At 36.3% G+C, this 13,597-nt stretch overlaps 1 protein-coding gene across 1 annotated transcript in view; it reads left to right on the top strand.

Annotated features, from left to right (window-relative positions):
• Terb1 (telomere repeat binding bouquet formation protein 1) overlaps positions 1 to 11,082 on the top strand; it is a 36,743-nt gene extending 25,661 nt beyond the window's left edge. Inside the window, exons 13-17 of the mRNA XM_027938981.3 lie at positions 592 to 656; positions 943 to 1,038; positions 6,343 to 6,492; positions 6,788 to 6,853; positions 10,895 to 11,082. Coding sequence (XP_027794782.1) covers positions 592 to 656; positions 943 to 1,038; positions 6,343 to 6,492; positions 6,788 to 6,853; positions 10,895 to 11,082 — 565 coding nt within the window. The remainder of the gene's footprint in view (positions 1 to 591; positions 657 to 942; positions 1,039 to 6,342; positions 6,493 to 6,787; positions 6,854 to 10,894) is intronic.
• The last annotated feature ends 2,515 nt before the right edge of the window (positions 11,083 to 13,597 follow it).

The raw sequence follows: 13,597 nt of genomic DNA, 5'->3' as shown, positions 1-13,597 counted from the left end.
ACTATTGGCCCTCTGAAGGAAGTCTTGTTTAACTTCATTTCTAAAAACAAGGCTATGACTGTTGCAGATCCTACTTTGGCAGAAGTATTAGCTTTTTGTTGCTACTACAAAACAACTAAGGCAATTAACTTAGAAAAGATTTATTTTGGCTCATGGTTTTAGAGGTTACAAAATCTAAAATGGTAGGGGAATGAAGTACCTATTGCTTTGGTCCTTTGGCAAGGGCAGCATATTATGGTGGGATCACCTGGTAGAATAGACCACACCGCATGAGCCACAAAATAAAGAGGATGGGCTTGGGTCCCGTAGTCCCCTTCAAAGGTACACACCAATTGACCTAAGGACGTTCTACAAGTCCCTTACTCAAAGATCCATAGCACCTCCTAATAATGCCAATCTGGAGACTAAGCTTATAACACATACACTTTTGGGGACATTCAATATCCAGAGCATAGCATAGTATATTTTGGTAGATCCTGGCTCCATACTCCTGCTTGCCCAACACCCAGAATCACGTCACTGCTTACAGAAATATTTGACCACCAAACAGTTACCTTTATTTTTAATGATCTCTTATCTATTTTCTTTTAGTGACAGTTTTTTTAAACATCCTACTCATACTGTAAAAAATAGAAAGCAGCAGTTACCAGTAACAGGTATGTTTTAAAATGTTTCTTGTTTTTCAAGAAAACAGATATTTAGGTGATGGATATAGCTAAAAATTTACATTGGTATGTCTGCCCTATGAACTATAGGCCACACCTTTACCGTTCTGATGTAAATGCCTGAGAAATCTTTTATTGACATCCATAATCTTTCTGTTAATCCAACCAAGATGACTGGTTCTATAGTACTGAGATAAAGTTATGAAAATCCTGAGATTTAGTAAATCTTATAAATTTTCATGTATCAAAAAATCATGCATTTTATAATTTTTTACAGATCCATTTGTATTATGTTCAGACATAATAAATAAGGAAGTTGTCAGTTTTCAAGCAACTGAAAATTGTTCCAAAATATTGAAGTATAGGTGTTCAGGTAAGTATTTTTTAATTGTAATTATTTTATAACTGAAGCATTATATGATATTAAATAATAACTAGAATTTATAATAGTTCTACCTTTGTGACTTAAACTTCATTTCCTTTGGATAAATGACAATCTGGAGCATCAAACATTCAAATTAATACTCTATTACCTATATCATGCTGAGCTCCCAACATTTGTTTACACAAAACAATGCAGTTAATACCTCTTTATAACTTTTTTACTGTCTTGTCACAATATCATCTTTAAATTTAACTTGATTGAGCAAAACAGTTTTGTCTTCAGAGAGCAAATATGTATGTATTCTGGATTATGCTGTAAACATTATAGATATTAAGAATTAAACAATGCCTATTTTTATATTTATAATAAATACATTAATGTTTCTACTGTCCCATGCCCCATTATTATTTTTCTGAAAATGTTCCACAGTACTTATCCATTCCTTCTTTCCTTCACACTCCAGTATTTTCTCTTTGTTCACATTTACTGCGCCCATCTGCTCTATGAAGAAAATTGAGGTTCAGCTCAGAACATCACTATTCTTCTATTTCGGATGAAGATATTTACCTCTGTTATGCTAATGCTGATGGCTAGCCATACTCTAAATCCTGATCATCTTTTCTTCCCATTCTAATAATTATAAAATCTTTCTCGTCAGTTCCTTTCTATCCAGTAACTTTATTTGGGCCATTTAAACTATGCTTATTTTCCCTTATCTTAAAAAGTCCAAATACTTTGTGTGATTCCCTATACCCTAAAAAGCATTCATCCACTCACTTTTCTTTCCACTGTTTATTGCAAGATTCTTCTCTTGCTGCTTTCAAGTATTTATTCCCTTCTTAACTCTCTGAAACCTGGATCTTTTTTCCTTCTTTCTCCTGAATTTTAAATGTTAAAGCTTATCTGAAACCTTTTTCCCCCCTAAAACCTGTGATTTTAAAAAATAAATTCTTATCTACTTTAGTATCTCCACATTGTTAACTACTATTCCTTTAAATTTCTTCTCAGGAGTCTAAAATTTTTTTTCCAAAGTTTTTCCAAAATTTTCCACCCAGGCTCCCTGGAGCTCTGTAATGAACTCACAAGAGTACTACACAATATTTTTGACTTAATAAGGGAAATATAACAACAATAATCAACATTTGATGGACAACTCATGAACTCCTAACTCAAGGTAGTTCATAGTTTCAACATTAGATTGTGTCACATTCCTCTTGAGGATGCCAAGTCTCTCCCTGGCCCTACCCCACAACTGGGGATTGAATTCAAGAGCACTCTGTCACTGAGTTATATCCCCAGCCCTTTTAATTTTTATTTCTTATTTTGAGACAGGGTGTCACCAAGTTGCTCATGATGGCCTCCAACTTGGGATCCTCTTGCCTTAGCCTATCAAGTTGCTAGGATCATAGATGTGTGCCATAGGATCTTTTATATTGCCCAGGCTGGGCTTGAACTCCTAGGCTCCAGTGATCCTTCTGCTTCAGCTTTCTCAGTAGTTTTGGACTATAGGCACATGCTTATATGCCTGGTATCATAATACCATACGAAGCTAGGTTTTTAGAGGTTGTTGTCATGAAAAGCAAACACCACATGAAAATCAATGCGGAGGGCTGGGGATGTGGCTCAAGTGGTAACATGTTCACCTGGCATGCGCGGGGCACTGGGTTTGATCCTCAGAACCACATAAAATAAAATAAAGATGTTGGGTCCACTGAAAAATAAATGTTAAAAAAATCCTCCCCCTCTCTAAAAAAAAAAAGAAAATCAATGTGGAACAGGAATGAAAGTTATTGAATCATTAATTTACTCCAGTGTTTGAGAAGTTATGCTGTCCATAATAAGTGTAATTCATAAGAATAAAATACAAATTATAGTTTTCTTTCAATTTAGTTGTATTATTTTTTTCAAATGGCTGGTAAGTCATGAACCAAGAACCTCTGATCAGAAGTATCTATTTGGTGGAGCGAATGCTCTGTAACTATTAACCCCATTTCTTTCATCCCTTAGTTTGAGAGATGTTTTTTCCTGGTTGTTTCCTCCCTAGTGACCATTATTCATTTCAACAAACATTATGTGGCAGATACTAGGATAAAAGATGTACAGAAGTTGGTTCTTATTGCTTTTTTTCTTACTGCCAAATTTCTGTAGGTGTTCTCCTAAGGCATGATCTGTAATACTTGCTTAACTCTATGACTTTTGTTCTATCATGTCTCATTTTACTGATTTTTCTTTTTAAGAAATTATATTTAATTAATTTTATTTTTGTGTGTGATATTATGTTGTAACCCCAGGGCCTTGCACACATTAGGCAAGCATGACCAGTGGTCAGTGTCCCCAGCCCTTTAATGATTATTTTCAAATTTGAGTCAAGATATTTGGCTTCTAAGGGCTGGGGATATAGCTCAGTTGATAAGATGCTTGCCTTGTATGCACAAGGCTCTGAGTTCGATCCCCAGCACTGCAAAAAAAAGAAAAGAAAGATATTTGACTTCTAGCCAGATACGGTAGTGCACGCCTGTAATTCCTGTGACTTGGGTAGCTGAGACAGGATCACAAGTTTGAGGCCAGCCTCAGCGAATTAGTGAGGCTCTAAGCAACTTAGTGAGACACTGTCTCAAAAAAAAGGCAGGGGATGTGGCTCAGTGATTAAACACACCCCCTGAGTTCAATCCCCAGTACAAAGAATAAATAAATAAAGTTTTAACTTCTACCTTGGTTTATAGCATATTCTTCCACTTTGAGTTGTATCTGGGACATACCACTTCAAGCTTAATGTATCCTAAACATCTTTCTTCCTCTTAAAGTTACCCCCAGCAACTCAGTTTCTGTCAATATTGTTACTATTCTTCAGGTCTCCCAGACTATAACCCTTGAATCATCTATGACTGTTCTTTCTCATTTCCCAATTTCTGGATTTTTTTTTTCCCCTAGTACTGGGGCTTGAACCCAGGGCCTCACACATGCTAGGTAAGCATTCTACCACTGATCTCATCACCAGTCCAGCCAATTTCTAAGTCTATCAAATTTGGTTCTTTATTCTTTCCTACATGGGACTTTTGGCTTCATGCTTAAATTATTTCAGCAACTTTCTAGCAGTCTTTTGTTCTCAAATGTCTCTAAACACCAACTATAGTATCCATATTGCCGTTAATTTCTTAATATGTGTTTTTTATCTTATCACCATGCTAAAGAACCCTCAGCAGTTCTCTGCAACTCACTGACAATCAGCTCCCCCACCTGGCTTTCAAAATTGTGTAGATTTTTGTCCTGCTTCCACTTGCTAAACTGTACTGAATATTTGCTTGCTTTCAGTGCCAGAAATATGCTATGCTCATTCCAAACTTTACCATTCAATTACGGAATTACTTAGAATTACTCTAAAGTTTTCCTTTACTCCCATAGTTAGTTAGTTAGTTCTGGGGATTGAACCCAGGGATGCCTTACCACTGAGCTACATCCTGAGTTGTTTTCATTTTTTGAAATGGGATCTTGCTAAGTTACTGAGGGTCTCACCAAGTTGCTTCCCTGACCCTAAACTTGAGATCCTCTTGCCTCAGCCTCCAGAATTGCAGGGATTACAGGCATGTGCCACTGTGCCAGGCCCAGCAGTTCATTATTCATCAAATTCTGCCAATTTAGATTAGAAATGTCTTGATTCTTCCCGAAACTGTCTTGTTTCAAAATCCCCTAATTTATTTTCTAGACTATTAAAGTAACCTCTCAAGTGATCCTTTGAGGGTCAGATGACCTTTCTCCAAAGACAAAGAAATCATGTCTTCTTCCTTACTCATAAATATCTTTCAGTTCCTCCCCATTACCTTGAAGACAGTTAAAAACTTTTTAGCAGGGTTTTCAAAACCCTTCTTGGTCTTTCTTTGCAAACTTCCCCAGCTTTATCTTCTCTTCAATATTTTTCTTATACTATATCAGAGTACCTATGAATCTCTGAACACACAATGCTTTTTCACACTTTTGTGCTTTTGTTCATGTTTATTATATCCAAAATGCCCCTACCCCAGTCAAAAATCTGCATTTCCAACTTCTCATCCTTTAGGAATAGGCCACAAATATAATTAGGTGACAGGCTAATGGATAACTTCATAGTAGATGGATGTGGCTGACATGACTTGACTCTAATTTCCATCTTAACATAAAAAAAAAGATGTTCCTTTTAGTATATTACAGAGAGGGACACAATACTACCTGTTAGGAATTCTAGCAAAAATACCCAAATGTTTGAATCTGATCAATCATCTATATCTTCTAATTACTGGTTTATAGAGTACATGAGAACATTTTAAAGGATACAACTAGGATGCACTGGCATATCCTAGCATTTGGGAAACTGATACTAATGACACGGAAGGAAGAGAGAACTGGTAAATTAAAAGCAACTCATTGGTAGAGCACGTGTTCAGCAGGAGTGAGGTCCCAGATTTTACCCCCAGCACCACAAATAAATACATTTATGATTCAGACAACCAGTTGTTGTGTTTTTTTTTTTAGAGAGAAGAAAGAGAGAATTTTTTAATATTTATTTTTCAGTTTTCAGTGAACACAACATCTTTATTTTTTTATTTTTATGTGGTGCTGAGCATCGAACCCAGAGCCCCGAGTATGCCAGGTGAGCGCGTTACTGCTTGAGCCACATCCCCAGCCCACAACAACCAGTTGTTTTTAAAAAAAGTTTTGAAATGATTGGGAAGCAAGGAAGAAAAAATGATGAAATTTAAATACTGATTAGAGTATGATATTGTGTGTGTGTTTAAAAGAGCCCTTATTCATGAGGGATGCAAACGAAGTATTTGCAGATGGAATAATACTTTAATCCAAATTCCAGTGTGCACATGGGGACAGTAGAATAGGTGGAGGTGTAGATAAAATGTGATTAGCCACGGCTTAATAGTTACTGAAGTTGGGTGATAAATACATGAGGGTTCATTATACTCTGCCCTTTAATCTCGTGTGTTTAAAATTTTCTGTAAGAAAGAAAATGTTTAAAACAGACAACTGTTTTTAATGATCACATCTCCTGGATGTCTTCCTTCAGAGCTGGCAAACTAGATGCTCTTTTTCTATATCAGTATAACTGTCTGTTAACACCTCTGTCTCAATATTTATTTCATTGTAGTGTATTTGTGGTCTTTACTATTTTGCATGAATTGGAGTTTCTTGAAATATGTATAGTTCCTGATTTAACTTTAGTTATAATCATATACGTATTTATTTTCATAGATGTGTTAGTGCATATTTTGTAACATCTGTACATCACTTTGATTTGTTTTCTTTTAGGTTGCATAGCAGTAGGAAAACCCCTGAATAGCCGAAATTTTAGCAAGCTCTTGCACTCTTGCCCATACCAATGTGATCGTCACAAAGTCATTGTGGAAGCTGAAGACAGATATAAAAGTGAACTAAGGAAATCACTTATCTGTAACAAAAGTAATTAATCCAGCAGCTTTAAAACTGTAATTATGACTATACCTTCAAAGTGTCATCTAAAGCAGTATGTATATTAAAAGCTAGATGGTAAAATAATGTTGAAAATCTGTCTAAGCAACTAGTAATTTAAGATGTACCCAGGGAGTAGACATAGTCTCTTGTGGTTTAAAAATTCTTCCTTGGCTCACCTAAGTATTTCTACTAGAAGAGAGAAAATGGAAATATACTAATGGATTAATATGCTATTACTCAGATTGAAACTCTACATATGCTAAATGTTTTTTATATTTTTCAGAAATTCTTCTGACCCCACACAGAAGACAGCAACTCAATAATGAATCTACTACTCCTGGACAAATAAGTGAATATATTTAATTTTTAAATAAACTTAAATTTTGCATATTTCTAAGATGAGAGCAGCTGAGTCATTATTCTCAGTCTCATCATTGTTGGGCTCTTAAATGATAGCCCTGGGCTCTAATGAGGGTTATACCTCTGAAGAAAAAAACATCCTTTTTCCCTTTTTAATGGTGTTTGCTAACCTACTGCCTGCCAGCTGGGAAATGAGCAGGGGGAAATGTATATGTATTAAGCACCTGTTCTGTATTTGGTATTTTATAGAGATTATTTCCTTTAATTCTTATAGTATAAGTTAGTAAATAACAGAACTTAGACTCAAATGCAAGCCTTTCTCCAGAAGCCCTTGTTCTATCCTTTAGGTCACATTTCTTTTTTAAGAACAAAATTGCTCTATGTACAGGTGCTTTAGAGACTTTGCAGAAGGTTTTTGTTCATAATTATAGCACTTCAAATGATCAGAATTGAAGAGACAGCCCAGCGCTGTGGTGCACGCTTGTAATCCAGCAGCTCAGAAGGCTGAGGCAGGAAGATCGCAAGTTCAAAGCCACCCTCAGCAATGGTGAGGTGCTCAGCAACTCAGCGAGACCCTGTCTACAAACAAAATGCAAAACAGGGCTAGGAATGTGGCTCAGTGATTGAGTGACCCTGAGTTCAATCCCTGGTACTCTCCCCACCAAAAAAATTGAAGAGACAAATAGCATAAGCCTTTACTACCCTACTTAAAAATCAAAATGCTTCTTTAAACAGTTAATTGATGGAAATTTTAACTAAAGTGTTAATGTTTCAGGTTTATCACCATTCAACATATATCAAAGAGATTTAAAAACATTACCATTTTCTTCTTTTCATATGAAGCTAGTACCTGCAGAGTAAGAATAAGTAGTTGAGTACATTACTAGTCAAAGTAATGTGGAGATTAATAACATCAATAGAACCACTATTACTTATTACAGAGACATTTGGACTTTACATCTAGGTAACATTTTGCCTCACATAATACTTATTTGGCTATTTTCAATGCCAAAACCTTAAAAGAAATTTCAAATTTACTTTATAGATATGGGCCTTTTATTAAGTTAAAAGTTATACATTTAAATAAAATTTAGTGTAGTAAGGTGGGCCTGGTAGCACGTAACTGTAACCCCAGCAATTTAGGAGGCTAAGGTAGGAGAATTACAACTCAAGGCCAGCCTTAGCAACTTAGTGAGATCCTGTCTCAAATAAAAAAAAGGGCTAGAGATGTGGCTCAGTTGTTAAGAGCCCCTCCCCCAAAGTATAGTAGCACTATAGAGGAGCCCATTTTTTTAAATCATATTTTCTGTAGACACTTAGAATATGTGTATTTTTATTCATAAGACATTTTTTTAATAATTATTTTTTTAGTTGTAGGTGGACACATAATATCTTTAGTTCATTTTTATGTGGTGCTAAGGATTGAACTTAGTGCCTCATATGTGCTAGATGAGTATCTACCACTGAGCAACCCCAGCCCTAAGACATTTTTTACACTTGAAAATCTTATTCTTGATAAGGACTCAACAGCAAATTATTATTATTATTATTATTATTATTATTATTTATAAACATTTTCAATTGTAGATGGACATAATAACTTTATTTACATGGTACTGAGGATCAACCACAGTGCCTCACACGTGCTAGGCAAGCATTCTACAACTGAGCCACAACCCCATCCCTTATCAGCAAATTAATAGTAAGTTTTCAACAATCATGTAACAACTAAAAATTTTACAAAATAAGAATCATCTGTAAACCCTCATGAAATGGGCAGAGATATAATTATACATTGATTATACAGAGTTATCCTAAATACTGTAACATTCCACTATAAATACTGTGTATCTGTGTTGTAGGTCAGACTTACTTTAGCTAAAACCAGTTGATAAGTTGGTCTGCTGTTTTAGATTTCTAATAAGAGCACTAAGCTGTGGGTAGTGGCACATGCCTGTAATCTCAGGGACTTGGGGGGCTGAGGCATGAGGATTGCAAGTTCAGGAGTAGCCTGAGCAACTTAGTGAGACCCTGTTTCAAAAATGACAGGGAGCTGGGTGCTGTGGTGTACCCCTGTAATCCCAGCAGCTCAGGAGCCTGAGGCAGGCGGATTGCAAATTCAAAGCAAGCCTCAGCAAAAGCAAGATGCTAAGCAACTCAGTGAGAACCCTGTCTCTAAAAGAAATACAAAAGAGTGCTGGGAATGTGGCTCAGTGGTTGAATGCCCCCGAGTTCAGTCCCTAGTGCCTCTAAATAAATAAATAAATAGCTCTACTCTCAACAAATATTTAGTGATCACTGACTATGTTTGAGATACTGTTCTAGACACTGGGGATGCAGTGGTAAATAAACTAAACAAAAATCTCTGCCTTCATAGAGCTTGGATTTTAATTTATAATATTAAGTATTGTTACTTATATTGATTTCTCAGCCTGTGGTAAAATTTTCTTTTTTTTTTTTTCTTTTTGTAGTACTGGGGGTTGAACCCAGGGGTGCTCTACTACTGAGCTAGATTCCCTTTATTTTATTTATTTATTTTTATGTGGTGCTGAGGATTAAATCCAGTGCCTCACACATGCTAGACAAGTGCTGTACCACTGAGCTACAACCCAAGCCCTCTCTAGCCATTTTTATTTTAAGAAGGGTCTCACTAAATTGTCCAGATGGGCCTTGAACTTGTGATATCCTACCTGTTTCCTGAGTAGCTGGGATTACAGGCATGTGCCACCACACCCAGTTCTTTTCTGTCTTAAAAAGTATAAACTGTGGCTCTTAGAAAGGTGGATAGATGGCCAACAGTCTTGTCCTGCAAGGGTAAGAATTTCTAAGGATGACCCAACACTTTGATACCAGTGCCTCCTAGATAGCAGCCTCAAGGTGAAATACAAAACCTCCTCCTTGGATTGGGGGTGTAGCTCAGTAATAGAGCATTGCCTAGCTTGTGCACGGCTATGGATTTGATCCCCAGTACTGCAAAACAAAACAAAAAACTACTTTCCAGCATCTACCTACAATAATTACATGACTTATGATTATATGAGTTACTAATGAATTAGGTTTGAAGAATACTGCTTCCTAGTAATCATCACCAGAAGATATTTGTTTACCAACTATGGATTCTTTGTTTTAGAAAGTATCCCTAATCCAGATAGTCAGGCCACATAATGGTGAAGGAAGTTTCTATCTTTTTGAGTTTTGATCAAGCTGAGCACCCATATTGGTAGTGAACATGTTTTGTAAAATAAATTTCAGAAGACCCTTATTCTTAAAAATGTTAATCAAACCTCTGATAAGTGGATGCTAATCCATAATAGGAGGGCATGGGATGAGTGGAGGAATTTTGAATGGGGCAAAGGGGAGGCGAGGAGGGTTCATGGAGATAGTAGGAAAGATGGTGGAATGAGACGGACATCATTACCCTAGGTACATGTATGATTGCACGAATGGTGTGATCCTACTTTGGGTACAACCAGAGAAGTCAAAAAATTTTGCTCCATTTGTATATAATGAATTGAAGAGTGTTCTGCTGTCGTGTATAACTGATTAGAACAAAGAAATAAATTTTATAAAAAATCAAGTCATCTGTGAATAAACGGATTTAATTTTTTTCTTCAAAAAATATCAATCGAACCTAGTATTTAACAAGTATTGATATTGTTTTCTATTCTATAAACTTATGGAGTCCTTTGGGAAAACTGTATCTAAGATAGGTAAACTGTTAACTATCCTTACAGGAATGTTGAATTAACCAAATGTTTTATAACCTTTTGTTTCTTGATGGAAAGATGTTACATGTATCATTATAAAAAATTGTTATAGTAATTGAAGAAGTACCAATAATAGCACTTAAAATAGTAGGCCCTCAGATTTTTAAAAATTGAAGTGGATTTTCATATGATGAATATCCCAGGCATGAAATACTCTCACTCTAGTTTATATCCATAAGTAAATTACACATTCATTTGGGTTTCGAGAAGACTCCTTTTTTTCACCAAGTACTAATATGTTCTACAATTCTCATTAATTACAGAAAAAAGAAGAATTCGTAAAAACTTTACTAAAGAAGAAGTAAATTACCTTTTCTGTGGAGTTAAGAAAATGGGAAATCATTGGAATTCAATTTTGTGGTCTTTCCCCTTTCAGCAAGGACGGACAGCTGTAGACCTTGCTCAAAAATACCACAACCTGATCAAACGCCCCATGTGTACAACTCCTTGATTGGAAGAGACTTTGTCAATTTTTAGTTTAGACTATAGGTATGGTGCCTTGAAAGATAAAATGTTAAATATTATTCTAAATCCCCATGAGGCAGGGAATGTAGAAACAAGTATAAGTTTAATTAAACAGTTTTTGTGATGCTGGAACTCTTCAAATTATTACAATAATTTCTAAAGCAAATACATTTTCACTGTGCATAGTCATATAAAATTCTTCCATAAGGTCAAACATATGTTTAGGAATATGACTTAATTCTTAAGCTCAGAGAACGTGGCTCAGAGGAAAGAAGTTACTGGCTTTTAAACATTATTTCACATTATACTGCAATGAACATTATGTGGACATACGGATTTTAGTATTTTTGCTCAGTGCCAAAGTCCCTCCCTAGAACTCAGAATGTTTTCTCAAGCTGTTCAACTGAGGTTCCCACCCACTAAATCAATGTTTTACATTTTGTTAATTTAAAAAATTGGGAGGGGGGACACTAGGGATTGAACCCAGGGGTTTCTATCACTGAACCATATCCCTAGCCCTTTTTATTTTTTTGAGACAGGGCTTTGTTAAGTTGCCAAAGCAGGCCTTGAACTTTCAATCCTCCTGCCTCAGGAGGGGATTATAGGCATGCAAGTAGCCAAAATGTTTCTTCTAAAAACTAATGATATATTGCTTTGAGTAGTTGGATTTACTTTTGGTGTATGTATTTTTGCTTTAGCTTTTTAAAAGTATCTATTACTTTCCCCTTCTGTCCCTATACATCTTTTAGGCTTTGTGCTAATGGGATAACATGCTGTAGCATAACAGTGCTATGTACCTTAGTTACTGACCATAGGCCATCTGTTTGTAAAATGTGTCCAAAGAGAAGTGTAACCCTAAGAAGTGTGGCTTGACTATGACCCTGTGAGGTTTATGAACTGGACACTTCTTGGCATTCTACATGATCAACTCAGATTATAGTTAATGCAGTTTCAATTCTTAATATTATAATTTTATTTTCAAATAATGATTATCTTTATTTGCTAAGGCATAAGCTTATAGTGATGATAGCACCATGAATTGGCTGGGGCAGGCTTCATCATCAGTCCTTTCTGGCCTGTTCTTTGACAGTCCTTAATGATATCATCTACTTTGTTTATGTTGAGAATGGTCAAATGCTCCTTTGAAATCTGCATTTGTGGGGCTGGGGATGTGGCTCAAGCGGTAGCGCGCTTGCCTGGCATGCGTGCGGCCTGGGTTCGATCCTCAGCACCACATACAAACAAAGATGTGTCCGCCAATAACTAAAAAGAAATAAATATTTAAAAAAAAAAAAAGTAGGACCATTCATACCCTGGTATCAGCTCAGCAACTTTAAAAAAAAAAAAAAAGAAATCTGCATTTGTTATGTTTGTAGAATCCTCCTACCTGGTGGTATTCCTCCAAGAAAAGAAAAGATATTGTGTAAATTTAATGCTGTTTTCCAACTACTCATATTAGAGTATCACCTAGTGCTGTTTGGCTTAACAGTTTTCAACTCCCATCCTCTGCCTGTGAAAATACAGACACTGCTTACCCTTCTATAATTTCTAACACTTTGCTTGATCTTCCCAGGCTTCCAGGGATGTAATATATTTAATGTTTTTTTTATTCCTGATCTTTTGCAGATGATATGCTCATTTGTTGGATGCTATAATTTACTATGCCCAGTTTTTTGGCAGAGCCAGGATCACTATCATGTGAAACCCACTTAAGTGGTTGCTCTTCTGTCATCCCATTCACTTGTGATATTTAGCAGTGCCTTGTAAACGGTAGTCTGCTTCCATCAAAACATTGAGAACACTCAGGCCACACCTAACTTTACCCTTGTGCAGTTTTCTTTCCTCCTCTTCCTTCTCCCTGCACCTTCCTCTTTCACATCCCCTACCCCTTTTCTTATGCGCCCCCCCCCCCAAAGGAAATGAAAGTTTAATTTTGGTGTCAAAGGCTGGATGCCTGAAAAAAAATTTTTTTCCCCTCAGGTGCTGATGACTGAACCCAGGAAGACCTCAGGCATGTTAGCCAAGTACCAAGCGCTCTAATACTGAGCCCATGTCCAGCCCGCTGAAAATATATTTTTTTAACTCTTAGTAAAACAAACCCAAACATATGGTTCACAGGGGTGAACAGTCTTAATAAGATTTACGAAGGTGGAGGTGAAAAGCAGGATACTTATGAGGATTTGAGAATCTTGTTTAAGGCCGATCTTTCACTGCAGGGATTGATGAAGATTAGGTTAATTCACGATATAGCAGTTTCAGATTAGTGAGTACAATAAGTACCAAGACGCCACCTTCTAGCATCCAAATTCTGAACTTCAGGTTCCTCATCGGTCAAAGGTAAGTTTTTGTTTTTGGGTTTTTTTTTTTTTTTGCGCGGGTAGTTAGTGAGGACTGAATCCAGAGAGTGCTTTGCCGCTGAGCAAAATCCCCAGCCCCTTTTATTTTTTGAGACAGGTTCTCGCTGTCTTTGGGGCCTGAAATTTGCAATCCTGCCTCAGACC

Source organism: Marmota flaviventris, chromosome 18 (assembly GCF_047511675.1).
Source record: "Marmota flaviventris isolate mMarFla1 chromosome 18, mMarFla1.hap1, whole genome shotgun sequence".
Taxonomy (NCBI): Eukaryota; Metazoa; Chordata; class Mammalia; order Rodentia; family Sciuridae; genus Marmota; species Marmota flaviventris.
Note: the sequence above shows the minus strand (reverse complement) of the source record. Positions and strands in the feature narration are given on the sequence as shown.